This window comes from Haplochromis burtoni, unplaced genomic scaffold (assembly GCF_018398535.1).
Source record: "Haplochromis burtoni strain Fernald_Lab_line unplaced genomic scaffold, NCSU_Asbu1 Contig_165, whole genome shotgun sequence".
Taxonomy (NCBI): domain Eukaryota; kingdom Metazoa; phylum Chordata; class Actinopteri; order Cichliformes; family Cichlidae; genus Haplochromis; species Haplochromis burtoni.
In genome coordinates this window covers 442,379-466,576 of record NW_024582526.1, presented here as the reverse complement: position 1 = coordinate 466,576, position 24,198 = coordinate 442,379, and the positions used below count along the sequence as shown (strand labels likewise).

The window sequence follows — 24,198 nt, the reverse complement described above, 5'->3', positions numbered from 1 at the left end:
ATGACACAAGGCATGTTAGCATCACATATGATTACTCATACAAAACACCGCTGTTTTCTCGCTCGATGCACTGCTATGGCAACCGCAGTTTATGGCCCGTTGGGCACACTAACCTGTGAAAGGCGTGGTGCGCCGGGGTTGGAGGAGTTGGAGGGGGGAAGGCCGACCGAAGGGTTCATAGTGCGCTCTCTCTCTTCCTGGTAGATTCGGTCTCGCTCGCTCTCAGGCAGGTTGAGGAAGTTCTGCATGGCCTTCAAATTCACCAGCAGAGACTGCGAGGCCGTGCGAGGGTCCTCCTCCTTCCTCAGGATCTCTGAGAGCAGGCCCTGACCAACACAAACGCACACAGCAGGATATGTTATTGCATCTCCCTAGCATGGAAAATTGAAATATATGGTCCCTTTCCCATGCTTCAAGTGTACTGTTGAAGCTCCATTAATGCTATTCTTGGACTCGTGTGGCTTCTTTGTTTAAACCCAGACTGGCAATTTGCTTTTTCCTTTTATTTCACAAATGCATATCAAAAGTATCCAGAATTTTTTTTTTTTAAAAAAACCTCTAAACCAAATGTTCAAAACTAGACAATCCTCACTTTTATTAAGCTGACACAAAGACATGTTTATCATTTTGACTTGAAAAATAGATTTTGTCAAATGTAAATCACTTTGAAGCTGCTCGTTTTCTCGTATAAACGTACAACTAGACACTTAAAAGTATTTGCATATTGGTTTGAGCTTCTCAAATACAGAGGCTACCTACCACAAAGTGATGCACCAGTGAAAAACACCTGGCCTCTAGACCAATAGGTCTATCAGCCACCTCCCATTACTTTGATCTAATGGGCCGTGCAGTAACCAGTTTAGCACAGCCTGAATGCATCAGGTGTTTGTGCTGCTGCGATGGTGGAGGAGGAGACTGAATGACGCAGCGAGCAACCCAGCCACGCTTCTGATAAGCCCACCAAAAATACCAAAAGGTGGGTGACCATAAATTAGCCGAGTTGTTTTTGTGAGTGTGTGTGTTTGTGAAAATCAGACCAGTAAGGGCAACTGGCATTTGTTTCTACCCAGTAAACCTCTTCTCACCTGATATGATCCATATAATGTAAGAAATGTGTGTGGGTATTTTTGGTCTCGTCTGACGGATTAACGCCATTGAATGCCATATTTCAGTTTTTAGATTTAAAAACCTCGGCATACGTTTTATTCAACTAGAAACTTGATTTCCTTTCTCTGTCACATCGCCTTCCTCCTCTTCCTCTCATTTTCCCCTTACAACTTCCTATCCTGACTCCTTAGCCTTGACCTTTCTCTGCGTTCCTACCTGTGTACGGTTGAAAGCCACACGGGCGAACACAGCCTGGGACACGCTAGCTCTCTTCAGCTCATCCCTGACCTGCTGGTAGATTTCAGAGGAGACTTCAGAAGCAGAGGGGTTGCTTCCAGGGTGGTCACCGCCAGCTTTGGATGGACCACGTGGGATCGGCGGGTGGTTCAGAAACTGTTGGTTGAGAGCTTGAGGGTGCTGGTGAGCCAGCAGGCGGCTCACGGCTAGCTGCTGGTTGATGAGGTGGGCCATGGCGAGCTGTTGCCGTACCAGCTGCGGGGAGAGTTGAGGAGAGAGCAGTCCACCTGGGCCCAGCAGGGGCTGCAGGGCACCAGGCGGCGGAGGTGGGGGAGGAGGAGGCACCTGCCCTGTACGGAGAGGAGGGCTGTGATGGAGGGGACCATGAGGTGAGGGCTGCTGCTGAGGAGGAGGAGGTGGTTGCTGAGGTGTCTGGGAGGGTGCCTGCGAATCTGGAGATTTGAGGAGGGGGCTGCTGGCTCCCAGGTGACCAAGCTGTGCCAGGCCAGCCAGATGAGGTGGAGGTCTCTGGCCCAACACACAGAAGTCGGCCATGTTGTCTCTCTCAACTGGAGATAACCAGAGAGTGTGTTCAACTAAATATCTTCATTTAAGCACAGTGTCAGAAAGATGGATTATATTCCTTACTTTTTATGTCAGCAGCATCTCGTCCAGACCACATCTTCTCCAAGTAATCTCCTGCTCAACAAAACAAACGGAAGATCAGAAGAGTGACATGATGCTGCTGGTGTAAAGCTATGACTTTGCCTCAGCATCCATTTAAAGAAGAGAGCTAAGCTTTTGAGCCAAAGTTAAAGTTCCTAACGTGTCCAAAAATCAATGTAAGTATATACATTTCCATATGCTGATGCTGATTGTGTCATGGGTTCTCGGCTGAAAGCTCCACAACAGCTCTGAAGAAACTGTCATGTCAACATCTGTGGAGCAGGACTGATGGAGGAAATGTTGAATGTAACTTAACACCAGCTCGTAGCAGGAGCGCAGCAGGCTCCGGCATAACTCCATCCTCTCTCACTTTCTTCTTACATCCTCTCTCCTCTTCTGGCCTAGTGTTTATTCTGTTATTATTACATTATTATAATGTAGCTTTTGGGAGTGGGACAAGCTGGTGTGGCTAAGTAAAAGAAGGGATATTATGGGGACTATATGACTGAATATCACATCCAATCAGTGTCACTGTAACCATTTACATAAAGCCATCCTGATTTCTACTCCTCCACATCTTCTAAGATGCACGATTCACAAGTTGGACTGGACTCCAGTTGTAGATATTAAACACAGATATGCATGTATAATTCTAAGTCAGGCTGTAACAATTTAAAAAATGATACTTATATATATATATATTGGATATAGCAGCAACAATTGTTTTAATAACTGTGAGACAAAATAATAGTAACAATGACTTGACATTTAACACTTAACATTAGCATAGGTCCCATTACCAAGGCAGACCTCATGGATGGAACTAATCTAATGCTTCTAATCAGTCAACTGAACCTTTTAGCTATGACAATCTAACCTGTGAGCATCTTTCTGGAAAGTGAGAGGCTGAAAATGGCTCTTGTGGGTGACTTCAAACCTGCAACACCCTGACCGAGAGAGTGACAGAGTTACTGAGGGCTTCATCCTTTCTCAAATCTAAGGTTTTGCTCTGACTTGTATCCAATATTTTATTTTATTTATTAGTTTTTGCTGGATACACCAGCAGATGGAATACTGAGCAAGCTCTCGATATTCAGGGCTTGTGTGAGTGTTTGTTTATTCACATAGAGGGCAAGTGGCACCTGGATGGCTTGCAGTGTTAAGTCTTTGCTAGAAGTACGTTCTGGAATAAACCACTGAACCTTTTCGCCCACCTATGCTACTGTCCCTCTCTATGGCTTAAGAAACTCAGCCCAAGCTGACCAGTCACGCTTCTTGCACTCCTCATGTGGTGTATCAAGGGTTGCCATAAAGATGTGTGGTTACATGTAGCTCACATATGTTGTAGCTGCATGGCTAAAATAAAAGTGAGTTGGGCCTTTTAGTAGCTAGTTATAAAATTCTGCTGTCTTCAGAGCTGCATTATAGACAATGTGGGATTAGATGTTGAAAAAATGGTTTCGATCATCTTTTGTCCGTTTAATGTTATAGGAGTGCAGTGTTGCATCAGTGGAGCACTCATTTAATGCTCTTCATTGCAGCTCTCGCTCAAGAGTTTGCACTCTCAGATAATCTTGTGTGACTTATTTCAAAGTATATTGCAGAAGAAGTAAAACTGTGTTATCATTTCACCAGAAAAGTAGACAGATTTGTATGTTTTTATTATTTTACTCCAGAAATCATTTTACAACTCCTTGACCACTGGTCCAACTACCAGATGATTTAAGAACTCTGGCTCAAACTCTATTAGCCTCACCTTTGATTTTTTTATACTTCTTGTACCAACGACCGAATTCTTGACATTTGGCAGTGGATACGTTGGCATAGTAGGAACTGTTCACTATGGAGGAAATCATGCTCTGAGAGGGAACAAGAGGGGAGAGGTAATTAATAACCAGCATAATATGAAATGCTTAGACTCACGCAACAACCACATGGCATGCACACATAAACACATACAACATGCACTCTTGCGCACACACAATAGAAACAGACAAACATTAATCATAACTGGAAGCCACCCATGGAAACTCGAGCCAGTACGGTGCAGCGAGGGAATCTCCAGCCACATACACATATGCTTGCAATTGATGCAGTGATCGACACCCCCACCAGAGATCCATTTAAACACAGTATGCAAACACTTCTCAGACACGAGTGAGAATAGGACCAGGCTAGAGGGCCAAACATACAGCTGAGGACTTTAACACGGCACTTAAACTTTTGGGGTGGAGTTTGATTAAAAGCTTGCAACAATAGCTCGTGGCTGTTTCTAAATGTGCCCAAATGGATCTCGTGAGGGCTGTCTGTAGCCAGGGTGTGTGAAGAGCTTGTCACTAAAATACATGTGTAAAGATATCTCTTGTAGAGGATCATTGTACTTAGAGCACTTTTTGCATGCAGATTAACTCCTTGATATGAAGACGCAGTAGAGATGCTACATTCTGGTGAGTCATACCTGTGATAGAGGACACTCTTTGGCCAGAGTACTTTGGTTCATTTCCTTTAGAAGCTCTTTGAGAGCATTCCTGACAGTTGCATGGTTCCACTGTTCGCAGGGCAGATCCTCCAGCTTTGAAAAACTATACAAACCAAAACCACACATCAGTTTGTTAGGCTCATTTTAGGACAGGAGCACAACCGCTAACCTACCTCCACATCTACCTGTAGGTTATAGAGGGAGACAAAAGTAGTTTTGCACTTGTATCAGTTAGCATATTTTATTCTGTCACAGTCACCTCTTTTGACACATAAGGTCAGGGGTTAGATTACTTATCGCCAACGACTGGTTGGTTTAAATCCTACAAGGTTTATTTAAGTTTAAAAAGTAGTTTAATGTCAAACTAAGCCACCATTAGATTCATATTTGCTCATGTAACTCTAAGCAAGAAAAGAAATGTAAACCGGAATGAACACATAACCCCAACCATAATCCAAGCATCATGTATTAACATCAACCACAAACCACTACTTCCCATCTAGGGTCTATCTCCTTTTAATCTTTCTGGTTTTATTTAATTTTAACCTCAAATAAATAATTTCAACTCGGAGCACGAAGCATGTGAAACGTCTGCCTTTGCCATGGATACATGAATAAACATGTAAACAAACCTGGCTGGTATGCGCCAAGACAATAACAATAATAACCCTCTCATCTGGAGTTTATCTGGTTTTATCTACCCATCAAGATTCTGCTTCACCATTTCTCGGGAACCGACAGTTCCTGGCACGCGGGCTCTCCCTGACGGAGACAGATAATAGATAATTCCCTACCGGGTTGTTTAAATAGAACTTTAGTGTTTCAATATTGTTGCTTTCAAATTTGATATATATGGTAAATTCCTGAACTGCAATCAGCTGCAATGACATCAGCAGCCCAGTGGACCAAGTATCTGATCTAACACACACACACACACACATACACACTGTACCCATAAAATGCAGACTTACAAGTCTCTGCTACAGTGCTGCACACAGTTTGTTCTAAAGTCTAATGAATGAGAAAAAAAAACATCCTCTCACATCTGTCTTTCAAAACACAGTCTGACCTTTGTAGTTGAATGCGTAATGTGACCATGTGGTAAACCTCCATCAACATGTCAGCAACTGTTGCTTCTGGAGCATCAGTCAAAAAGTGAATGGGAAGAGGATTCCACTTTCCCACCTTTATGATGCCTGAAAAGAGAGAGCACATACTTCTGTCAATTTTCAATCATTGTTAAACAACCTTTTGACATCACACAACAGAGGAAGTACAAAACTCAGCAGACTATGATGGAAAGCAGCAAAAGAGATTTTCACCCAAGCACTCACTGTGACTAGTAAAGTGTTTCATCTCTACAGTGCTGCACCCTAACTGTAGCTTAGAAAAGTGTTGTACACTTTAGATGCCTTGGCTCTTATTGTTATTAACCATGAGAAGTGGTGTTTAAATAAAGAGTGGCCTCCTGTGTGTTGGATGGCCATCACTCTATTGACTGGTGTTTTTCTTTAAAGACAGCAGTTGCAGTCAGATTGAAAAGACTGTCTCTTGTCCACAGCATGTCTTTATCCTGTCTTCCTTCTCTCTCCCCAACCAGTCGGAGCGGATGGCCCCGCCCCTCCCTGAGCCTGGTTCTGACCGAGGTTTCTTCCTGTTAAAAGGGAGTTTTTCCTTCCCACTGTCACCAAAGTGTTTGCTCATAAGGGGTCATATGATTGTTGGGTTTTTCTCTGTATGTATTATTCTAGGGTCTACCTTAAAATATAAAGCACCTTGAGGTGACTGTTCTTGTGATTTGGTGCTGTGCAAATAAAATTGAATTGAATTGAACACACCACCTTCACCTACTGTTCAATTTACTGTTTATTGCCCTTGTTTTATTCTGAGAATGTTAGGTGGATGGGAATGTTAACAGACACTTTGAAGACTGGGATAATGTACATTTAAAATGCTCTGGAGACACCCACTAGTTAGGAAAGTCCTGCCTTGCCAAGTGGCTCTGACTGAGAAATCAAAAGTATAGCCCGATTGATCTTCCTGTACAACTTAATGGAGACCATCATTTACAAAATGACAATTTTCTTTTAGATTTCCAAATTTCTTTTCCCAACCAAAGGAGTCTCTTCTGCTGGCCACCAGAAAGAAGCATTTTAAGGTACTTTCACACAGGCATCATTTTCCCACCCAGAAGCTAAGCATATGATCTAAACAGCGAGTTTAGATCATTCAGGCCCTGCAATATTTATCCCTACATGTTGATTTTATTTCTGTTGCTCAAAAATTGCAATTATTTTTTCAAATCTACACATCACCATCTCTCAGTGTTCTGGTTACATGGATACAGAGTCAAGAGACACAACATCATAAACCCCTCTGCAAATAGATCTGTGAGAAATTCTGCTGCCGGACTGGGCTAAATTGGATTTCGGCTGATGTTTGAAACATTCTGGGGTCTTTGTCAGCGCAAACAGAAACATGCTTTTTCTTTTTGAATTATGAGGCACTCGTTTTTCTGCGGGTCTGCACTGCCATGATACTGTTGATCTCTTGATTTAAGGAATCTAGTTGAATCTCTTTAAGAATATTAGCGTAATACGCACAGTCACACACGAGCATTTCACCTTTACCAGAACACACGAGCAGACACACAGTACCGCACTCACTCACATGGGTTTTTCATGCGGACTGGCTGGAGCTGTGAAAACTAAACAAAGCTAATCGCATTACTGTCCTCTAAATGAGATCCAGACGGGTCCTGAGAAGCTGCCTCGCTCTCTCGCTCTCTTTTTTCATCCCCTTATTCCCTCCCACCTCTCCTCCATATCTCCCCCTGTCCTTTCCTCCCGCCTTTCTCTGAGTTGTCCTCTCTGATCTCCCTCTCTCCTTTAGCTGTGATTACAGCTCAGTTATATCTTTGATTCCACTCAGGCAGAGCTGTGTTGTTAATTATTTGGTCATACAGAGAGAGCATCATTAAAACCCTATGCACAAAAAAGTCTGAACCCCCTTAAGGGAGGAAAAGAACCCTAGAGCAGCGGTCTCCAACCTTTTTTGCGCCACGGACCGGTTTATGCCCGACATTATTTTCACGGACCGGCCTTTAAGGTGTCGCGGATAAATACAACAAAATAAAACTAGTACCGGTACCAAAAAAAAGAAGATTTATTCATAACGCACCTGAAAAGACCCAGGAAAACCGAGTTAACATTAAAAATGATAACAAAATAACCCTGAAAACCGATAAAAACCCTGAAAACCATACATTTCACACCTGAGCTTCAACTCTCGTGGCCCGGTACCAAACAACTCACGGACCGGTACCGGTCCGAGGCCCGGGGGTTGGGGACCGCTGCCCTAGAGGAGCTAAAGACCAGCATGGAGACATTTAAGGACTCAAACAGAACTAAATAGTTAGATTTTAGCAGCACAGTGAGCTAAAGTGAATCTGCAGCACATGAAAAAGCTTCTTTTTCTATATGAAAGCTTTAATTGTATTTCTAAAATGCTTTTTTCTTGAGTTATTTCACGTACAATAAACCAAGTTTTAATCAAATGTATCAGAAATGCCACGCGTCCATATCTTTGGATTTCTTCAATTATGGCATCCAAGCTAATATTCCTAACAAGCCAATCAATGACTATCTTATCTGAAAGCTTCCCTCGTTCAAAATAGTCTCATCAATATAGTGCTAATTACAACAACAGTCATCTTAAGGTGCCTTATATTGTAAGTAGAGGCCCTATGATATTAGAGAAAGTTCCAACAATCAGCCAATCCCGTGAGCAGCACTTGGTGATGATAGCAAGAGACGTCTGCAGAAGCAGGCCTGGGAAAGAGCAGCCACCTGCCATCATCGGACGTGGAATTAGAGGAACGAGAACAAAGATGTAAATAAGAGGAAAAGGCGTGAAGATGGAAGTTAAAACTGCCTCATGGTCATACGGCTTTGAATCTGCTAAGAACATGTTTACATATGCAGACAGAAGCAATAAAGAAGGTTAAAAAGATTGGAGTGCTCTCACTTCCCACACGTGCACGCACAGTTCAGATGAGGGAGGCTATAAAAATACATGTATAAGGAAGGCAAGGCAGAGGAGCTAAATGCAAGATACACAGAAGTCTAAAATCCAAATCTTTAGTCAGAAGTAGAGAAAGGCTGGCAGTGAGGGACCAGGCAAAGGGCAATCTCCATTTCACAGCCCAAAAGGATCATGGGAAAAATAAGAAATGCATCAGAAATACAGGGATTGCTCGAAGACCCAATTAAACAGACAAGGTGATCTGTCAGGAGAAAGAAACTGCAGAGTTTATACAGAGAGGTATGCGATCAACTCACTGGACACAGGCAGGGAACAGGTGTGGAAGAAAACAGGTGAGACTAATGAGGGTGTGGCACACAATAAAGAAGAGGGAAAACAAGCTAAGGGAGGAAATCAAACCGGAAATAATGCAGCACTATATAATATGTGACATGTTCTTTTCTAAAACCCAAACAACAACAGCAGCAGAGAACAGCCTCACGCCCTGGCTACTAATTTTCTGCATGTAGCATCAGCACATCTGAGAACAAGCCAACAATTCCACTGATGCCAAGTTGGGTGGAAGCAAACGGGTGAATAAGCAGACAAACACAAACTCACACAGGACACATGACAGCATGCAGAGACGTGGACGCATGCATGCAGCAGTTCACATGCAAACACACACGCACTCACACACTCACGCTCAGTGTGACGGTAAATACATTAATAATTGATTCATCTTTTCTTTTTTTTGGTCTGCTGTTCAATGGGCTCTGCTTCTCGTCTGCGTTTAAAAGTAGAAATCATTGTTCCCATTTCCACATTAAAATTCCGCCTCCCAGAGACACGCTTTTATGTGGCCGGCTGGTGGCTTGGCTCATGTCTAAGGGTGCCCATCCACACAAATGCAAATCCAAACACACACTTAATGTCTCTGACTCCTCGTGTCGACACCCGTACAGCCCTGCACGCCACTGGATGCCACTATGCGCGCGCACACTCAGATATACACATGTTAATCCAATTCGGCATTTTAGAGAGGCCGAAGCCGGCACACACATGTGAGACCTCGAAAATGGTTCCAGGTTCTGCCCCTGGAAACACACTGACTGAAACCGCACACGTCAGACTCTGATGTCTATCATCTGAGGTACTCCTCTAAATAAAAATCCATCAGGCTGTCATTTCAGGGAGTGAAACACGTCTTCTGTCTACTCTAACGGCCCAACGGGAGCGAAAGCTTCAGTAACGGCACCAGTTGGTCTTATGATGCAACTCACTGGATACAGAACTCTCTGAGCTCTACGTTCTCACCAGTGATGACCCTAATCCTAACCCTTTGAAATCAGAGGATGTATTTTTTTTCCTTTTCACTCCCCCAAGTATTGAAAATTGGGAACCACAAAGTAGTCACTCTCAAAAGTTATATTTTTTTTCCAAAAATTTGGGGTTTTAGTTCACAACTAGGATTTGGATTATTGCCAGTGCCACTGATTGAGTATATACAATCATGCACTCTTATAAGGCACCAGGCTCTTTATCGTTCTCCAAAGTCTTGGCATTCAAATTGAAAGATATCTAAAGAGACCAACAACTTACATATTCTATGAGGTAAAATTATTATTTCTGTCAACAAGCCAGTGATATAAAGGCTTCAGGTTTTGTTGTAAAGACAATCCTGACTGCAAGTTGCAACTGTTCAAACACAGCATACACTCAGTCGTCTGTAGGTAGTACGCTGACTTCTATCTCTGTGTTCCTCTTACAATCCTATAGGTTACCTGTGACCTAGTTAGAGGTTGAGATGGTGCTGGATACATAAATTTCCATTTATGTGGAATATTTGGGCAAACTGGTTATGGACTGTGTGGCTAAAATACAACCATGACCCTAACACTACCCCGAGTGTTTCACTGCTAGCCTGATAAATACTAACAAGTTAAAAACTGATTTTGATCATCTGCCTTTATGAAGCAGTGAGTCCAGTTTTAGAGTGATGTTCACAGACATGACTTTAAAGCTAGATGGTGTTTGGGATGGAGCTCTCGAATGGAAAGACTCGGTTTGGTTTCAGTTAAAAAAAGACGATGATTTTGGTTTTATGTAAATAAACACGTTGTGTCTCAGGTCACTGTGGGCTCTCTGTGTGTTTAAACTCAACAGGATCTTTTCTTAACCTCAACTCACAGTTGCAGTAAAATCTTTGAAAAGTTTCTTTAAAGATACATATTGTACTTGTGAATTTTGACTAATACGCTGATTTTATTATGATCCTGTCTGTGACTCGCCAGCTGCAAAAAGCAAAATTTTCTCATTTCGGCAAATCAAACATTTTTTGCAAGGGCTGCTATGATCATTTCTAATAAAAGGGTCGAAAATAGACCTGGCAAACCTACAAATCAAAAGGTGTCCTTAATAATTGCTTTTCACAGATTCACAAAGCACTAATAAGTAATTTATTAAGCAGTAAAGCTTAGCTTTTAACTGATAAGAATGTGTTATAACAAAGTGGTGTCCAAAATGTAACGACATGCTGTCAGAAGCAATTCACAGCCAGTTTAAAGTCATATGTCCAGTAAACTGCAGCTCTGCAGCACTGACCCTTTTTGGCCTGTTAGACGTGGCACAGCAACAATGCTCTCTCTCTCGCTCTCTCTCACTGACCACTGTTAACTGTTTGCTCACTAAATCCTTAAAATACAGGTCTGCTCTCATCCAATCTATAAAAGCCTTCAAACCCTTATAATTGAAATAAACAATATCTCCCAGTTAATTACTGGGCTAAGCTAATTAAAGAAAGGCCGTGGTCCTTGCCGGGGACTTTAAATACAACGCCGGGACGCAAGAATGCAGGACACAATTCAAACAGGGAGAAAATAGCTGGGACTCTGTGTAATTTTGGTTGTGGACCGCAGGGGAAAAAATGTATAATTTAAGCCAGAAATTATTCATTTAACATAAACGCTTGTTTTAAAAAACAAAAAGTATTCATTTGAGAGAAGCTGAGGAGAAGTGTGTGTGTGTGTGTGTGTGTGTGTGTGTGTGTGTCTAACAGAGAGAGTGTGTTGTGTCTGTGATACTGCATGACTACATGGTATTCCATGCCAAGCGTGCATGCCAGTTTAAGTGCGATTCTATGCCAGTGGATCCTTGCAGGGGTTAAAGAGAGTTTACAAGTAACACGTGAACGTTGCTCAAGTCAGCTGCAGGAGTTTAGTTTGTGTGGAGTTGGGATGTCCCATTCAGTCTAGCTTTTTTTTTTTTTTATTGTTGTTTGTTCATTGATGTGGACAGGAGACCAATGTGGTCTCACTGTTTTCCATGCACACTGATGAGACAGACAAAGAGAGACCTCCCCTGATACTACTCCCCTGATGCTACTAATGGCATTCATCTGCAGACCACAGCAAACACTTGCTATAGCAGTTAGCGTGCTATTTCAGTGCATCAGTGTTGGATGATGTGCATGTGAGTAAAGTTTATTTTTCTGACTAATTTAACGAGGCTTCAGTTGTAGCTCTGAATCTTTCCAACCAGAAGAACAAAAGACGAGCAGCATAAGCAGCTCACAACAATCAGTTTATAAATGCTCTTCTTTACACTTTGAATACAAACAGACTAATATCAGTGAAGCAGACTGGCCAATTGGTTTAAGATCACCTCACTATTATCTTATAAAGGAAATAAAATATTTTCTACACTCTCAAATCACCTGGGCCTTTCTATATGATTTCATTTTATGCTTTGGCATAGACAGTACCACTAATAATACACAGCGGGATTAAGATGTTCCATTTTTCCATTGTTATTTTTTCTCACCAAAGAAAGCTATTGCAATTATAACTAATTGAGCTGATGGAAACACCTTAGCAGGCTTTAACACAGAGATGTCAGTGACAGTCAGTGACGTCATCTGACTTTGAGGTGAGCAATTGAACCAACTTCCAATGAGAGCAAAGGTTACTGTTGACTGACATATGACATTAGAGGGTCACAGCCATGGTCAGAAGTTCACTCACACTCAAAAAAGTATTCATCAATAGTGACTTGAAAAATCAAGGATTGGGTGCACAAGTTTGAATTTATTTTGGGTTTGCATACAGGCTCACACTAATATTTCCTTTTCAAATTCCACCTCTCTTGATAGCTATTAACAATCTTCTAGCATAATTCCAGTCAAAGTTTCAACTTTCTACCTGTTAAGTTGAAGAATTTGGAGGCATTCCTTCTTCACCTTCAATATTCCATCTACTTTGTGTCATGTACTTATACATGGCACAAAGAAGGACTAAAGCACATCAACAAAGCACAGAGAGTATGACGCCACCGCCACCATGCTTGACAGCTGGCATAGTGTTATTAGGTTTAAAAGCTTCAAATTTACCTCTCCTTAATACTTCTTGTCATTGTAGCCAAGTAGCTCAATCTTTGTTTTGTTTGGCCATAAAACCTTTCTCCAGAAGACATTTAGTTTTTCCCTGTAGAAGGCAACAGTTTTAGTTGTTGTTAGTCGGCACCTTTGCATGATGATGCAAAACATGCTTCACTGTGGTCAGTGATACTGGTGATACTGGTGTTCCAGCAGTGTCTAGTTCATTGCATCTTGGGCCTTGGGAGTTTCTGGGTTGCCAGTTACTTTTCGTTTTTCGTCTTTTTCAAGACCTTGGCAAAGTGGCAACACATCCAAATGACATGTACGTACATGCAGCTGTTTGAAGTGATCATCATGGAATCGGCATTGGTCCAACTTGTGCAAATCGGCAGTTCAGCATCTTCACCATCAGAGTGTGAGTGTTAGATAGAAAGCAATTACACAAAAAAGTGCTTCTATGAATGCAAGTGTGACTGAGTGGATGAGATATGTTGTATAAAGTGTTCAAGTGGAGCAGTAAAGCAGTATATGAGAACCAGTCCATATACCAAGTTCCAGTGATTTTCCCATTGTTTTGTGTATTGATTAATCCAGTGAGTACTAGCAAACAAATCTTCTTCTTTTTTTTTTGTTGGCAAAGAGAAACTACCAGTTTTAGTCACTCGTAATCACTATTTAATTGGACTTGGCCTCGTGAAAATAAAAGACACTTTTATTAAAAGATTCAAATCAGTGTGTTTATTTGAGCCAATATGCATACTTTTAAAGAAAACCCAAAATAAATTCTAACTTGTGCACCCAAGTCTTGTTTTTAAAGTCATTAAAGATGTGTGTTGTAAAATTATACCACCATAGAAAAAGAACCGTTCAAAGAAATCATTAAAATCCCCAAATTACTGTGATGAGCGTATGTAAGCTTTAGACAACAGCTGTACCTGAGCAACCACAGCCTGGAGCATCAGCTAGCAATAAACCAGCTTAGAGATGGCTACTTGCAACACTGTAAATATTAGATCCCGATTTCCACAACTCACATAAGCCGTTTTTTAGTTTTCTTTATTTAATGTCATCCTTTTTAACCTGAATATGCAGCAGTACTTCCTGTATAGACTTATCCTCATCTGTTTTTTTTTGGTGCTGTGAGCTACCTTAGCTGGCACAGTCACTTAAATCACAGAAATCTATAGTAGACATATTATAGGACAGTGATTTCCCAACATGTACAGTGGAGCAAATCAGGTCATTTAAATTCAACTCCTACAGGAAGGTCAGCTTAAAAGAAAAAAACGTATTATACTATATTATTAATATTGCATGCATTGCTGCATATGCTACTGCACAAACAGTAGCATATGCGATCACCAGGATACTATGATGTATCATATTTAGGACGATATGCAAAACAAGATTTCTTTTTGTCCTGAATACCAGGACCTTATATGGCAGATGCATACACACACAAACAATCGAGATTTCAAACAGATGGGGATCTCCCACCATTTTCAAAGTATTGCAATAGCTGTGTTGCTCACTGTCACTCTGTTGTTACCATTTTATAGTGATGTGAGGCAACTCCCGCAGATGGAATATTCTGCATACTTGAGAAAAGACAGCAGTAAATGACACTGTCCTGTTTCAGATGACTACCATGTGTGCAACAATAAATTATAGTTTTTTTTTCTTTTTCTCTGCTTCATAAACATTCTCACACATACTGTACGCACACACACACACACACACACACACACGCACACACACACATAGACAATATATTTTTGTCTTGGGGAGACATTCCTGTCCAGCTCTTTGTTGTGTCTTTAATGAGTTTTACAGGCTCTGTCTGTGCTTCAGTTGTGTTTTTGAAGCATTCTTTAGCTTATTGCCACTGTAATAGTTCAGTGTCTGCTCCAAATAGGCAACCTCACATCCACTTTTGTTCTCAGACCACTGATTAGAGGGAGAGTCTTCTTTCATTCTTGTCTTGACCTTTGAGCTGCAGGACATTTAACTCTGACACAGTATTATAGTTTACACTGTGAGCCTCAGTGAAACTTTTGTCATGCTATCAACAAGAGTCAGCATGACATAGCATGTTAAGAATCTAAGTAATAGTATAGTGACAGGATTAGTCTTTCTGTATTTACCTAGTGTTTTACTTTGTTTAGCAGCATCATTGTTGTTGCGTTTGGGTTCCTTTTGATGTTGATTTAATGTCTGGAGTTTGATTTTGAATTTGATAAAGGAGGGTTTTTTGGTTCAACTGTTATAACACTATTAATAATCTAAGTTACACTCATTTTAGGCTACCTTTGAGCTTTCCAGTCTTTACGTTAAGCTAAGCTAATAGGCTGCTTGTTGTAGCTTTTCAAATAGTCTAAAAATGACTGATAATCATCACTCTTATTTAGTTTCTAACCCTTAGTTAAGGAGGAATACTCATTTACAAGTATTAATCTCAGGCTACATGAAAGGCTAACTAGCTGCTAGTTAGTTAGCAGCTACCTAGCTGCTAGTTAGCCTCGCATAAAGACTGGAAACAGACGTAGGTTTGCCTTTGAGATAGCTGTTTGCAGCATATTTGTAATATATAATCTAGTTTTACACACATGAACAGGTGTATTTTATGTATGAACCTACTGCAGCCTGAGGCTTACCAAACTCATACTCTGCCCATTCATGCTCTCAAACTTTGATGGTTTGTCTGCGTCTTGGCTGACAAACAAATAATCATTTGCTGCGTCGTTATACTTTAGTTTGGGGGTTTTGGTCTTTGAGAGGACAGCAAACCTGTTAGCGTTAGCACAGTCACATTTATACAGTGTAGCATGTAGATAGTATTCTGACAAGTGTCTTATACAATTACACCGTTCACTTTCAAGAATTTGTCTCAGTGTAAGAACGTGTGTCTTTTAAAACATGGAGAGAATAGGCGCATTACAGATGTAACAGCATGTCTTTGACTGACCGTGGGCTTGTGCTGCAGAGCTGTGGGAGTACCCGAGGGCCAGCAGAGCTGTCTCCACCAGCTGAGAGAAAAGTATATCCTTCCTGACCAGGACAAACTCTGCGTGCTCCTCTCGTCCCTCACATCCGTCTGTCTGGATCCCTCCATCTGACTGCTCCACCACACAGAAGACTGGAATCATCAGACCTGTTGTGGAGGACAATAAAAAGAAGAAGGAGAAAAGCAACAGGAAGATTTTTTAATGCCTGGCTTTAATTGTCTGCGATCACATGGCATTTCATCCCTCATAGATAGAAAACATGTGGATTATGGGTTAAGCTTGTAATCAATTCATCCTTTTTCTTTCACACTGTTGAGTATTGCAACACCTGAAACTCTCAATATGCGGCAACCAGCTAGGAATGGAAAATGATATGCAATCTTACATAGACTCTAACAGTGTTGTTCCCTGCACGCTGCACGTTCACAGGCATTTCATCTAACGGACTATTAGATAAGTAGTCATAATAATGGTTCCCATAGCACGTATGCAAAACCAATATACAAAAGACTTAAGGGTGAAAGCAGCAGCTGCTTATCTTAGTTTATTAATAACATAAAAATAAAAATGTGACAACAGTGTCGCAACCAGAAAAAGTGGAAGAGCTGTGGCAAAAGATGATTAATATATGGTAAAAGAGAGGTGTAGGGCCACAGCTTCTTGAATTTACATGATAAGTCTTTCTCGAGTATGCAAATTTAAACCAGGTGAAAAACTCAAACCAGATTCTCTGGAAAATTCTACCACACGCACACACACACACACACACACACACACACACACACACACACACACATTCCAAAGGCCATCACATCTATTTCCTGTACACTTATCATGCCCTTCACTAACAGTGTGGAAGCTTATCTTGTCTTATGAGAACTTTCTCTCTGCGCTCATCAAGTGAAGAAGTTCTTGTCCCTCATTAATACCACACACGCATACACAGACGCGCATGCATGCATTCATGAAAGCAAAATCCTTGACTTGGTTTTAATGCCATCAGCAGCAATGCTTTGAACCACATCGCTGCAATACATGTGCAAGTTTAAAGTTTTTATCACATCATATATACACATATATATATAGATAGAGACAGTGACAGACTAACAGCATCTGCATGCTTTTCATCTGTCACATTCTCTTCAGAACTGAGCTGGGGTTGTCTGTTGTCTAAAACCAACAATTCAACACTCACACCTACTTCACTGAGCAACAGTTCATGCATGTGAAAGAGCTGAAGTTCAGTAGGCAAGATTTGGATTTTTCTCACTAAAGAAAAAGATCTGCTGAAAGAGAACTTGTTAGTTTTCTTCTGTAATACTGCCATGTTTCAATTTTAGTAGGTTAAAGGGGCTCTAAGGTGAGAAATGTTGTAATCTGAACTGGATTGCATTAAACCAAATGGATTTCATTTTTAAATAGCTTGGAGAAAAGGCTTAAAGACAGAAAAATATAAGCCTTACAGGTCTGAGTGACTTATGACAACATCTGCAGCTTCTGACGATAACAGCTGATGTCTCTCTTACTCCACGGCTAATTGGTGGATGCCTTTTATTTTAAAATCCTGTAGTTCTCTTTTATTTTGTTTCCTTTCAAACTTTTTGTCTGACGCCCCTGTAACACTGTCATCCAGGTCTTGATTATTCATGTGCTTCTTCCTCTTTCTTCATTATCTGCTTAAGGTAAGAATCCAATCCCAAAATTTCTTCCTCTCGGCTCTTTAGTGGAATATCAATCCGTCCTCTCCAATATCCGCCTTTTTCCTAAAAGGCTTTTGGTTTTGGGCCACCTGTCGACCAGCAATTAATTAAAGCCCTCTGAAGAAATGACGGACTGTGGCATTAGGCAGCGTCCCAGCACTAATAATGCTCAGCATGGCGTGTGTTTTACTGCATGAATACCACACAATAACACACACAGACACACGGAGGCATGCTTGTCTCCTTTTCCCGGCACACACACACATCCATACAAACACTTTAGGGTGCATGCAGCATTAGCTCCCCCTGCACCCCGATCCATCCCACCCGTTGTTTTAATCAGTCAATTCCTATATTTCTATTTCCTCCTCATTAATCACTCTGCTCCCAGTCCTCCAGGCTCTCATGGAGTGAATTACACACTGGAGCACCATGCCAATTCAAGTAAGTGAATTTCCCCCAACAGGGAAATATAACTGTCAACACAGAGCAGCTCCCTCCGACCAGCACTCCTCTCTCCCTCTCTCTCTGCCTCTATCTCGCTCTTTCCTCCGTCTCCACCTCAATCTGTCTTCTCTCATATGCAGTGTCCTGTGATTTGCCCGCCGACTGTATGATCTGGTTTGGACGATGTGATGTAGCCTCAAACCTCTAATCCCTCTAATATGTATAGGGATGAGTGAACAGGGATATTAAAATAAGATATGTGTATGCAAGCAGTGGAAGGGGGTGTGTGTATCTTGGCAGCTTTTCTTTGTTGTGAGTGTCGCAGCCTGGAAGTTGGTGGACATATGGTGTTTGTGTGTGTGTGGCCCCCTCCTCATGGCAGCAGTGGTTTGGAGGAGACACGTTGAGTTTCCTGTCTTTGAAAACAACCCATCATTACTGCAGTCCAACCAACCATCCATCCATTCAGCTCAGGAAAGCCCGCCCCCTGTCTCCTTCCTTTTTTACACTTTATCATCCATTCTTGCTTCAACACTTTCTTTCTTCTTCTCTTCTTACTGTGGTCAAACCTGAGCTTCTTGTTGATTTGTTAGCTGCTCTTCCAAAAACCTCACACAGATTCATCGCTACAAACTCACAGTTTGTAGCCAAGCACTGCTCAAAGCCACAGATATTTATGCTGGATCCTAGAGTTTTGCAGAAATATGCAGCATGACTTTTGATGCAAATTTGCATAAAGTCTAGCAAATTTTCACTTTTGCATTCTACATTACTAATTGCTCATTATTTATTTATATAAATAAAATAGAATTACACTTGAATTATATTATACATGGCAGAAAATAAGTAAAAGCAAATAAGGTCCACTATGTAGACCCTAAAATTAAACAGCGTTTCCATCTTTCCCTTTAGTGGTACTCAAAAAGTAATTCTCACAATTCTCATAACATGTATCATTTAAACATTAATACAGAGACTCTAAAAAAAGAAAATAATTCTCTGACCTGAATTTTCCCAGAGCGAGTAAGAGGGTACACATCGTGACCTAAATAACTAACGGTGTGGGGCATCCCAAAGATGCAAAGATCAGGCTGATTGTTCTGAATGTTTTGTCTAGACTAAGCTCTGTAGTCCACGAGGAGCTGCTCTTTCACTTACTTATCTCTATGCTCCAGAGCAGCTTTGCAATCTGACAATTTTACATTTTCATTCAAGTACACCACCAAATCTCATCCAGCCTGTTTTCAACTAAATACCTTCATTTGATATCAAAGTGCACACTTCAAATAATATCTTGGTCATTAGTATTTTCAGTTAACATAAAACGAGTAATGAATAAAAGGAGTAAATTGAAATTCATGATGTGCAAATGTTTTAAAATCTCAACCAGACAAAGTGTGTAAAAATGAGTTTAAGAGATTAAAAAAACTGCAAACACACGGCAACATGAAACCCCAAAACACAGACGGGGAACTGCATCCCCTCGTGCAGCTGCACATTAACAAGAACCAACTTTGACAATGAATGCAGGGATCAATAAGCCACGGTGACTTGTATAAATCTTGTTTATATGGAGCAATCTCCTTTATTTGGTAAGCCTGTGTTATACAGTTCCCCCCAGACTTATACATTAACTGGACAGAAGCAGCTTGAGCATCTCCCCTCAGCACCGCCACATTAGTACATGGCACACTGTGCCAAACTCCACTCATGGGCGGGATGTGGTTCACTGTAAAGCCAAAAGCTGCTTTTGGGATTTGATTAACGTAAGCGCTTTAAAACCTCTGACACCGTGATCACACAGCTTTCTCTGATATATATATTTTTTATAATCGAATGATCCACAAACTCAGGGATTTATGGATTTTAAATAATTGCAGTAATCAATAGCTTGATGATCATTTGTTTTCATTAAATAAAAGATGACAGCGTTTAACTTTGACAGTTTAATCCAAACTAATTAATGTATTTCTGACTTCTATTTCTATATTTTGAAAAAGGAAAAGCCAATTTTGGGGGTAACATGCTAATAATTTATGCATCAGTACGAGTTACTTTCTTTGTTGCCTGATTGCCAAGACTCTAGAAGTAGTGTTTGTTTTTTGAAAAATCTATCTTCTGATAGAAATTTGCTTTCTTTTATTCACGCCTCGTGATCAATATGAGCCTTACCTCCGAGGGGTCTCAGTGGGGCTCCGTTGTGGCGTATTCGTGGCCCAGTGGGACTCCCGTTGAGCTCCAACCGGCCTTTCTTCCCCGGTGGCGGGAGGCCGCTGAGATCCGGGCTGCCCCCCCTCTGCTCGGGACTGTCCTGGGTGATGGGACTCTCCCCTCCTCGCTCCATCCTCCTCCAGGCTCCCAGAGGATCTCCAGCCAGAGAGAATGAGTCTGCAAAAAAAAAAGTTTTACAGTATGATTAGCAGAATTTCAAAAATAAGACATTGATATCTGTATTTTTCAGACGGGCAAAACGAGGAATTTGTTCTCCTGCAAGTTTGTGTATATACAAGTCAAAGCCTGATGTATCATGTTTCTTTGTGCCATAGAAATCCACTTTCCTGCTGCTGTAAACACACACTGCTACACTAAATCTATATTGATTTGTGGCTAACAAATGCACAATTTAGTGCTGTGTGAGTGTTAAATATTTGTCAACCATTTTCAAAGATTTATATCTTCAGTAATTAAAGGGCTTGGGACTGAGCGCTACGGGCAGGAAAACAAAGAAGTCAGGAAGCTCTAAGAGGCAGTTCACAGCACCTATTTATGTTGAATGTTATCTCAGGCTGTTGGGTGGCCTTCTGTGATGCACACAGCACCTCCTCTCCACCACCCGTTTGAACTCTTCATGGATTTTTATGCCACAACGTTATCTTTTGCTTACTATCTATCTCATAGATCCTTTTTTTATCCCGTTTGTTGTCATAGTTTCCCCGTGCTCGTCTTTCCCCTCACCCCTCACCTGATGGGGTGGCTGCCCCTCCCTGAACTTGGTTCTGCCGGAGGTCGGTTGCTCTTAAAGGAGAGTCCTCCCCGTGGCCTTTAGCTTACAGTATAAAGCTTTTATCAGCATAAATAAAACTCTAGCCTAGCAAAGAGAACAGATGTCATTTTAAAGGTAAACTGTAAACTTTTTGTGTTACAAAATGAACTAGTTAAATTTCCCATTCCATGTTGCAGTAAATAATGTAATAAATATATTCATAAATTATATTTAAAAGCAAACAAATAAACAAAGGAAAAGAGAGATGGGCAGATTGTATATCTGGGAGCTTCACACTACCCGTGCTATCACATGGTCAGTACCTCATAACATTGCTACCTTTAACATGTAGGCCTCCATGTGCTGATATACTGATGAGAGCGTGAGCCTCGTGGGCTTCCATCCCCTGATGAGCGTGTGTCAGCCAAAAGTCTAATATAGGATAATGCCATTAGCTCTGCTTCCAAGCCTGACAGGGGACACATGCCAAAGTATCAAGGAGCAGCCAGCTCACTCAGGCCAAATGGACTGCTTTTATTTACATAAGAGCCCTGGACAATATCAGCCGGCATGTGTGACCCTCAGTGAACACAGAGATTAGAAACTGTCAGTAGAAAAAGGCAAACGTGAGGCTTTTTTTTAATTTACTGCACTATTTTCCATACTGTAACTATACTGTGGGCAGATTTGCGAGCACAACACAAACACAGGGTCTTTGGTTTTTGGACACTGGGCAGAAATTCACCAGAACAAATGAGGGAGAATCCATGGTTATTGTTTGAATTTCTTAATATTTCTGCAGGCTTTACTGGCGCTGTTTTTATTGTGGTGGTGTCACTCACTCTTCTTCCTCCTCTTTCGTTCCGCCTCGTCTTTTCTTTACCTTCACTACCAAGCTTTCCTTCTTACACAACAACAGCTGAAAAGAAAACAAGCAACCACCACAAGAAGAAGAAAAAAAAGTAAACATACTGACAATCTGAGACGTTTTAAGAGCCTGGGCTAAATTTCAAAATGAATAATAAATTAAAAACATTAGCTTTGGAGTGATTAAAAAGTGTGGGTGGGAGGCACAGAGGCCAAAAATGTAAGCGGCAGAGTTTAATAAAAGTGGCTTAAAGGACAACAAAAAAAAGAAAGAGAAAGACAAGTTCAGAGAGTTACACAGAGTGGAAAGCAGTGGGTTTAAATACGAGTACAATGGTAGCTGTAATTCTCAGTGTGAGGCTTCCTAAGAAAAACAAGAGGCTTTGCAAATAAATCTAACCACTACCAGCGATGAAAAACAACTGAATATAACACAAGACTGAGATCAATTCAGTGGCTGCTGGCAGCTGCAGATGATAAGTGTTACTGTACTTATCAAAATCATTAATGATGCAATTTTTTCCATTCACCCGTTTGATCGGTTTGCACCTACACGTCCTGAGTGGAAGTGCCGTCTGAATGGCAGGGGTTTGGTTTGATTCAAGTCACGTGCATCCGACGGGATTTTCATATTGTTTACTCCACCTTGCAGACCTCCAACAGCACAAGTAATTTGTCACATTTAGCACATTTATCTCTCCTATTTGGTCACAAAGTGCAACAAATAATGAAGTCAACTGTTTTATCTATTTATTTAGTTGCTGCAGTATCTGTGTCACTGATCATAGGTTAGGTTATAGGCAAATATTTTCATTCCCTTATTTTATCCTGAGTGGAAATGTATTTTGAATGGTGGGGGTCAAGAGTTTAGGGTTTGGGATTCTGTGATTGTTGATATTCTGAGAGACAAGCAACATTTCAGAAAGTAGAAAATGTGAAAACGTTACCTTTTAATCCAACTCTCATACATTAATTATCACATTAAGCTTGGCTTTAGGTAGAAAAGTATGTAGAAATTCTAGCCATAGGAGTGCACACCCACACCTTATAAGGATCGTGGGTGCTGGTCCTAAGCGTGACCCAGAGGCTATCACAATATGTCATTTCTATTTTTTGGCTTTTTTTTCTCATTCATTCATTTATGAGGTGTGATTGTGCGTCTGACTTATTGTTTTGGAGCTAGGGCTTGTTGGTGTTTTTGTCTTTGACGTCAGAGGGTTCGAAGGATGAAACTATTTCATTTCACTTGTTCTGCCTCTCATTTACAAATAATCCTCCAAAGAGTCTGATTTCATCACCAACAGGTCCCATCCTGCTTAAGCTCCCCACACTGCTACTAGTGATCTCTATCGAGACCTGCACATGCCGACATCTCACCATCTCACCTAAGACTTACATGCAAGAACACACAATCTATGACCAGTTTCTTAATCTCTAAACACATTCTGCCTCAATTATACTTCATTTGATGCAGGAGATAATGTTACTGAGCCATGCATTTTTTTCTTTCTTGTTAACCTTACTCACTCACTTGGTGGCGTGCCTGAGATAAGACACCCCCGTTAGGACGACAGCAGAATGTCTTTTAGGAATATAGCATTACACTGAGTTGTATTTCTGAGAGAGTTCAACTTTTCCACAACTCTGTTAGCCAAAAAATAACTAAATATTAGTCTTACTAACAGAGTGTAATGACTACAAGTCATTTAAATGATACATTTAGGGTCTGAGTCAATGTTATTGAAGACCAGAAACAAACTTTTCTCTCAATTCTTTAATCCAACTTTTTTTTTTTTGCACCGAATACTCAGTTTTGCCTTCTACCAAAATACAGATTTAGGGTGGGGTTGGTGGAGTTGTCTTCCATCAACTCAGCGCTAAGTAGTTTTGAAAGGCTTGATATAGTGTTTCAGCAATTCAGCCCTTCAAGCCCTCCTTTGTCATCATTTCATAATGCACTGAGTGTTTTAAACAGATGACAGATACATGCCAGTTTAGCCCTCACACTTATGCTCTGGTCCCAGATCCAGATGTTTCTGTAATAAGTGCATCGTGTGGTTCGACATTGTCCTGCTGAGATAAGCAAGACTAGGAGTTTCAATCTTATGAGATCTAAGTCATCGAGGAGCTCTAACCCTTTTGCCCTTTTGCATTCTGCAGAAGAGTTTTTGGAAAAGTGTGAATAGATTTTGATATGTCTCAGTTAGACTGATCACTTTCTTTGTTGCGTGCTTGCCAAAACCCAAGATAAGAAAAAAATTCAATATTCTCGTTGTCAACAGTTTGAGGGTTAAATGCAGAACTGTTAC

At 41.0% G+C, this 24,198-nt stretch overlaps 1 protein-coding gene across 2 annotated transcripts in view; it reads right to left on the bottom strand.

Annotated features, from left to right (window-relative positions):
• The window catches only part of satb2 (SATB homeobox 2), a 50,483-nt gene that overhangs the window by 17,747 nt on the left and 8,538 nt on the right, over positions 1–24,198 (bottom strand). For both annotated transcript variants that reach the window (XM_005933375.2, XM_014337122.2), the window contains exons 2-9: positions 20,212–20,427; positions 15,853–16,038; positions 5,559–5,685; positions 4,469–4,592; positions 3,767–3,869; positions 1,993–2,043; positions 1,324–1,913; positions 114–326 (exon numbers count right to left, since the gene is read on the bottom strand). In XM_005933375.2, the coding sequence (XP_005933437.1) occupies positions 114–326; positions 1,324–1,913; positions 1,993–2,043; positions 3,767–3,869; positions 4,469–4,592; positions 5,559–5,685; positions 15,853–16,038; positions 20,212–20,383 (1,566 nt within the window). In that variant the 5' untranslated portion in view covers positions 20,384–20,427. The remainder of the gene's footprint in view (positions 1–113; positions 327–1,323; positions 1,914–1,992; positions 2,044–3,766; positions 3,870–4,468; positions 4,593–5,558; positions 5,686–15,852; positions 16,039–20,211; positions 20,428–24,198) is intronic.